Source organism: Tachyglossus aculeatus, chromosome X5 (genome assembly GCF_015852505.1).
Source record: "Tachyglossus aculeatus isolate mTacAcu1 chromosome X5, mTacAcu1.pri, whole genome shotgun sequence".
NCBI classification, from domain to species: Eukaryota; Metazoa; Chordata; class Mammalia; order Monotremata; family Tachyglossidae; genus Tachyglossus; species Tachyglossus aculeatus.
Genome location: NC_052097.1, coordinates 7,620,161 through 7,627,099, shown reverse-complemented (window position 1 = coordinate 7,627,099; position 6,939 = coordinate 7,620,161). Strand labels below are relative to the sequence as shown.

Sequence of the window (6,939 nt, the reverse complement as noted above, 5' to 3'; positions counted from 1 at the left end):
CAAAACAAGCTCGTGTTGATAGGAGGACATTCCCCAACTCCCTAACAACATTCTAGACAAAACGCGAACAGAAAACATACATTACGGCAGAACCAAGTGTACGGTAAATGGACACGTTATATATAGCATATCATCTTTCTGAAGCCGCAGAATTGACACGCTGAACCCAGTAGACTTCACATCTGCGCTAATCGACATCCAAGCATCCATTCTTTAGCAAGGGAACGAAGAGACATATCTGGTACATTTCTGTTCCCAGAAAAGACGTATCACAGCATGCTTTGGGTAAATTTGATTTCTGTCGTATTCTTATCCTGTGGAAAGGCAACAGATGGCAGGAGTCCTGCCTCTACAGCTGTGCCTAAAATTCCAGTTCAGACAAGGGAATCTACTTTATTAAACAACTTAGATGTTGCAGGTGTGTCTGTGATGTCGTTCAACGTAAATGACTGCCTTTCCAAAAATAACTGCAGGTATATTGCACTTATGTATTTGGAGACGATCGCAAAACAGCGCTCAGGTTTTTCTAATGGAATCTGGCACGCTCCATACTCATGAAAATCACACATTTAAATAAAGCCATCACAGTTAAAATGAAATATACTGCGGTTGATTTTAGGCAATTTATTTTGTATGTAATTCCATTCATCTTCTAGCACTGCTGAGGAGTGGGTGGAAAGTTAGTAATTCGTTATTTCAGAAAACATAAAGAAATGTAATGACGCCACACCTCTGTAGCACAGACCTATTTTAAAATATTTCAAGAGGTTTCTGAAAAGTCTCACAAATATCCATAAGGTCTTTAAAATAACGTTGTGCACTTACGGGTAATGTATTAATTTACCAATTACCCATCTCATGTAAAAGTATTGCTTCCCATCTTCGTAAATAAATACTGAGAGTTATACAATTCCTCCCACTCCAGCAGAGAAATCTGCAAAGTCTATATCAACTATATCACCATGAACCCCTCCAAAATTCTTATCAGCCCAGGGATTTAGGTGCCATACACAATAAGTGGCATGCGTTTCAGCTGAATTCAGAAAATGGATATTTAAAATCTTTGCTAATAGAGAAATCTGCAAAGTCTATATCAACTATATCACCATGAACCCCTCCAAAATTCTTATCAGCCCAGGGATTTAGGCGCCATACACAATAAGGGGCATGTGTTTCAGCTGAATTCAGAAAATGGATATTTAAAATCTCTGCTAATGCACTCTGAGATTAGAAACCACTTGTTTCACTAAATCTACACTGATAAATTGTTTGGCTCCTATACTTTCTGCCTTCTCTCTCCCCTAAAATGTTCTCATGGGAGATTCCGAAATATTCAAATATTTCAGCCAGGGTGATTTTCTTTCATGAAACATACAGATAATTTGCCTTGGTTCTCTACTTCCCTTTGATGCCTAGGTTCAACATTTGATAATTTAAAAGATTTCCAAATGGACTTTGAGAAACCTCCCTCCAACCCCCCACCCAGGCTTCCTCTCCCCTCCCATTGCCCTAATGAGGTACAGTTCAAATTCTTGCCATGACAAGTGGACGGTCTCTCCCACTATAAAAGATTTACACATTTTCATTCCTCCGATTCAGTGATCCTCCCAGGGTAATGAACGGCAACATATGATAACCTTTCATTCCACGAATCTCTCACTGTTCTGCCAACAAAGTAAAAATCTGAACACCTAAATCTTCTAATTTCCACGTCTCGAATCAGCTAAATTGACCTTGGGGGCCTGCATCGCCGAGGATGGCTACTAATCTTCCCACTGAGGGACCCTGAATCACAATCACAATGAATCCTGAGGGACCCTGAATCACAATGAAAAAGATCCATCTCTGTTCTCTTAAGGCAAACCTGAACCGTCTCACTGAGTCTCCTCTCGCTTTCTTCTTGTTCTAGTTGTTTAGAAGAAAAGGGGAAGACTTACTGGGTCCATGTCAAAAGCCTGGAAGATCAATCCTTGTCGACAATTTTCAAGACTAAAATTAGCCAGGGGCCACGGAGGACACACAGATGAAATCATTTAATCAAACATGTAACCCACAGACATTTCCCCTCTCTATCCTTGAACACTCTGGACATAACTGCAAGTCAGGGGCCCTGGGTTCTAATCCTGGCTCTGCCATTTGTCTGCTGCATGACTTTGGGCAAGTCACTTAACTCCTCTGTGCCTCAGTTTCCTCATCTGTAAAACAAGGATTAAATCCCCATTCTCCTTCCCAATTGGGCTGTGAGCCCCAGGTGGGCCAGGGAGGGTCTGACCTGATTATTCTGAATTTACCCCAGCTCTTAACACCACGCTCGGCACTTAGTAAGCATTTAATAAATACCGCTACTATCATTATTACACCGCCACCCTCAGGGTCAGTCCAGCATATGGCACTTCCAAAAATGCCAACTCCATGGGAGTGATAGAGGCTGGTGCCCACGTGGTGCTTCCAACTGTAGGATGAAGCCACTGCTTCTGAGAAAGGCTGAAAGGAGTCCAAGAGTTTCGGAGCAGACCTGAGAAAACCTCAAATCGTGTCTTTCTGACCCATTAGATTCTTTTAGACTGTGAGCCCACTGTTGAGTAGGGACTGTCTCTATCTGTTGCCAACTTGTACTTCCCAAGAGCTTAGTACAGTGCTCTGCACACAGTAAGTGCTCAATAAATACGATTGATTGATTGATTGATTAGCTCTTTGAAGCCTGCCTTTCCCCTGCCTCTTACCCCACCACTCTATTCTGGCCCTGAAAATTAAAACTAAAAGGTGGCACCTATGGGCTCTTCGCCATCCTCACTCTTACTTTATGCATACCTCCACATAACCCCCTCTCCTCAAATTCAACTCTCCTTCCACCCCCTTGCCTTGGCATGTGTAACTCCGGCCCCCTTCCCGCCCCCCACAACACACACTCCAAACACACCAGCAGGATCTATACCCAATGCACTTTACAGGATGCCACACCCTCCTCCACCCCCATGCAAACCCCTTGTGGGGGCTGGGAACCTTCCCATCCTTCCCCATCACGAGCTCCAGCCGAGGGTACCAACCTTCAAGGTACCATCCTGCGAGGTACCAATCTAAAGGGAATCAACCTGCAAGGTACCAATCTGCAGGGTACTAACCTGCACGGTCCCAGTCTGCAGGTTACCAGCTTCCAGGGCACTACGTTGCAGGATACCAACCTGCAGGGCACAGGCTTGCAGGGTACCAGCCTGCAGGGCACTAGCTTTCGGGGTACCAACCTGCTGGTCACCAGCTTGCAGGGTTTCAACCTGCAGAGCACTAGCCTGCAAGATACCTACCTGCTGGGCACTAGGTTGCAGGGTGCCAACCTGCGAAGCACAAGCTTCCAAGGTACCAACCTGCAGGGCATTAGCTTGCAGGGTACTAGCCTGTAGGATACCAAACTGCAGAGCACTAGCTTGCAGGGTGTCAATCTGCAGGGTACCAACCTGCATGGTACCATCCTGTGGGGCACTAGCTTGCAGGGTGTCAATCTTCAGGGTACCAACCTGCACGGTACCATCCTGCGGGGCACTAGCTTGCAGGGTGTCAATCTTCAGGGTACCAACCTGCATGGTACCAGCCTGCGGGGCACTAGCTTGCAGACGACCAACCTGCAGGGCGCTAGCTTGCAGGAGACCAACCTGAAGGGCGCTAGCTTGCAGGGTTCCAACCTGCAGGGCACAAGCTTGCAAGGGACCAACCTGCAGGGCACCAGCTTGCACGGTACTAGCCTGTAGGATACCAACCTTCAAGACGCTAGCTTGCAGGGTACCAACCTGCCAGGCACCAACCTGTGGGGCGCTAGCCTGCAGGCGACCAACCTGCAGGGCACAAGCTTATACGGGACCAACCTGCAGGGCACTAGCTTGCATGGTACTAGCCTGTAGGATACCAACCTGCAAGACACTAGCTTGCAGGGTATCAATCTGCAGGGTACCAACCTGCAGGGCACCACCTGTGGGGCGCTAGCTTGCAGGGGACCAACCTGCAGGGCACTAGCTTGCAGGGGACCAACCTGCAGGGCACTAGCTTGCAGGGGACCAACCTGCAGGGCGCTAGCTTTGCCGGGGACCAACCTGCCGGGTACCAACCTGCAAGGTGCCGCCCCTCTCGGCTGATGCTTCGTCCCCGGCTGGGGGCCGGTCCCGGGGCGTCCGAAAGGAAAGGAGGACGAGGAGGAGGAGGAGGAGGAGGAGGAGGGTAGGGAGGCGAGGGAGGGTCACACGGCTTGCTCGCGGCAGAAGCCCCAGGGCTCCCGGTGCAGGGAGAGGCGGCCGGGCTGCAGCGCCCCGGCCGTGCTGGCCACGGAGTTCTTCAGCTGTTTGATGACCACGTAGAGGAGCAGGAAAAGTAGGAAGAGCAGGAAGAAGAAGAGAGCCAGGTAGAGCAGCAAGTTGAGCTCCCACTCCATGCCGGGGCCCGGGCCGCTGCCCACCACGGCTGGCTCTCTTCTCCTCTTCTCTCCTGTCCTCTCCTGTCCTGTCCTTTTCTCTCCTGTCCTGTCCTGTGTCCCCTCGCCCCGAGCCCAGCCCCGCGGGCACGTACCCCCCTCCCCCGCCCCCCAGCCCCCGGGAGCCTCTTGGTGCCCCCGGTGCCCCCCGGTGCCCCCGGCCCGGCTCCCCGCGCCCCAGTCCTCGGGCTCGGCAGCCGAGGGTCGGGGCCGCGGGGCTCCGAGGCAGAGGCAGAGCCGGCGCCCAGTCCCGCACCGCCGCCCCGGAGAGCTGGCAGGAGGAGGAGGAGGAGGAGGAAGGGGACCGTCTCCTCCTTCTTCTTCTCTCCTCCTCCTTCTTCTCCTCCTCCTTCTCCTCCTCTTCCTTCTTCTCCTCTTCCTCCTCCTTCTCCTGCTCCTTTTCCCTCTTATTCTCCTTCTCCTCTTCCCTCTTATTCTCCTTCTCCTCCTCCTCCTTCTGCTCCTCCTTTTTCTTCATCTCCTCCTCCTTCTCCTCCTCCTCCTCCTTTTTCTCCTCCTCTTCCTCCTCCTCTTCCTCCTTCTTCTCTTCCTCCTCCTTTTCCTTCTTCTCCTCCTCCTCCTTCTCCACTTCCTTCTTCTCCTCTTCCTCCTCCTCCTCCTTCTCCTGCTTCTTTTCCCTCTTCTCCTTCTCCTCCTCCTCCTTCTGTTCCTCCTTTTTCTTCATCTCCTCCTCCTCCTCCTCCTCCTCCTCTTCCTCCTTCTTCTTCTCTTCCTTCTCCTTTTCCTTCTTCTCCTCCTCCTCCTTCTCCTCTTCCTTCTTCTCCTCTTCCTCCTCCTCCTCCTCCTGCTCCTTTTCCCTCTTATTCTCCTCCTCCTCCTCCTTCTCCTCCTTCTGTTCCTCCTTTTTCTTCATCTCCTCCTCCTTCTCCTTCTCCTCCTCCTCCTCCTTTTTCTCCTCCTCTTCCTCCTTCTTCTTCTCTTCCTCCTCCTTTTCCTTCTTCTCCTCCCTTTTCTTCATCTCCTTCTGCTTCTCCTGCTTCTCCTCCTTCTTCTTCTTCTTCTCTTCCTCTTCTTTTTCCTCCTCCTCCTTCTCTTCTCTTCCTTCCCTTCCTCTTTCTCCTCCTCCTCTTCCTCCTCATCCAGGAGCACCAATGGGCCAGGACCGTGGTCCATGCACCCGGGCCGCCTCTCCTCACCTTTGCAGAGAAGTGGGTGGCCCACATCCAGGAACCCTGTGCCGGTAGTTCAAGGTCAAGTCCATCAATCAATCAATGGTAGTTTTTGAGTGCTTTACTAGGTGCAGAGCACTGTACTAAGTGCTTGGGAAAGTACAACAGAATTAGCAGACACGTTCTCTTCCCATAATGAGTTCACCCAAAGGCCAGAAAATAGCTGGTTAATGGGGTAATAAGCTAATGAGCGTTTCCTTACACAGTAAGGGCTCACTAAATGCCGTTGATGAAGATGAGTCAGTGGCATTTAGTGAGCATTTACTATGTGCAGAGCACTGTACTAGACATTTGGGAGCAAACAATACAATAGAGATGATGGACATGTTCCCTGTCCCAAGGAGCTCAGGGTCTACAGGGCGAAACAGACATTAAAATAAATCAATTCTGGGTCCATACATTCCATGGCAGGAAGAATTGTCCCAGAGAAGAAAACAGAAAGCGAAAAAGAAAGTCAGAGAGATATGGAAGGCTACAGAGATAAAGACGGTGACAGACACAGAGATCCAGGCAGAGAGACACAAAATATTATTATGGTGTTTGTTAAATGCTTACTGTGTCCCAGGCACCATACAAAATCCTGGAACTCTTTGGGGGAGTCCTCGTGAGTGAAGCTTCAGACCCAAGAAGCAATGCACACAACACTTGTCTCCACCTGAAACCACTGTCCTGAACAATCCTCAAAGAGATCAATCCAATGGCATTTATTGAGCGCTTACTGTGTACAGGCACAGTACTAAGCGCTTGGAAGAGTACAATAAAACAGAATTAGCAGAAACAGTGCCTGCCCATAACGAGCTTAAGGAAGAGCTTCTGGAAGAGAAGACAGACATTAATATGAATCAGTAACATGTAATTTAATGATATGTACATGAGTGTTGGGGGCGGGGCAAATATCAGATGTCCAGAGGTCACAGATCTCAGTGCATAGACCACAAAGAAGGGACAGTGTATATGTATATATGTTTGTACATATTTATTACTCTATTTATTTATTTATTTATTTATTTTACTTGTATATATCTATTCTATTTATTTTATTTTGTTAGTATGTTTGGTTTTGTCTCCCCCTTTTAGACTGTGAGCCCACTGTTGGGTAGGGACTGTCTCTATATGTTGCCAATTTGTACTTCCCAAGCGCTTAGTACAGTGCTCTGCACACAGTAAGCGCTCAATAAGTATGATTGATGATGATGATTGATGATGACAGTGAGCTGGGGAAAAGAGGGAGTAATCGGGGAAGGCCTCTTGGAGGAGATATGACCCTAATAACACTTTGAAGGTAGAGAGAGT

The 6,939-nt window shown here is 49.0% G+C and overlaps 1 protein-coding gene across 1 annotated transcript; it reads right to left on the bottom strand.

The window, feature by feature from the left end:
• Positions 1 to 4,173: 4,173 nt before the first annotated feature.
• On the bottom strand, positions 4,174 to 4,453 carry SMIM43 (small integral membrane protein 43). The gene has a single exon (XM_038769184.1). It carries the CDS (start codon positions 4,415 to 4,417, stop codon positions 4,226 to 4,228), a length of 192 nt encoding a protein of 63 aa, XP_038625112.1. The 5' UTR covers positions 4,418 to 4,453; the 3' UTR covers positions 4,174 to 4,225.
• Between the last annotated feature and the right edge of the window lie 2,486 nt (positions 4,454 to 6,939).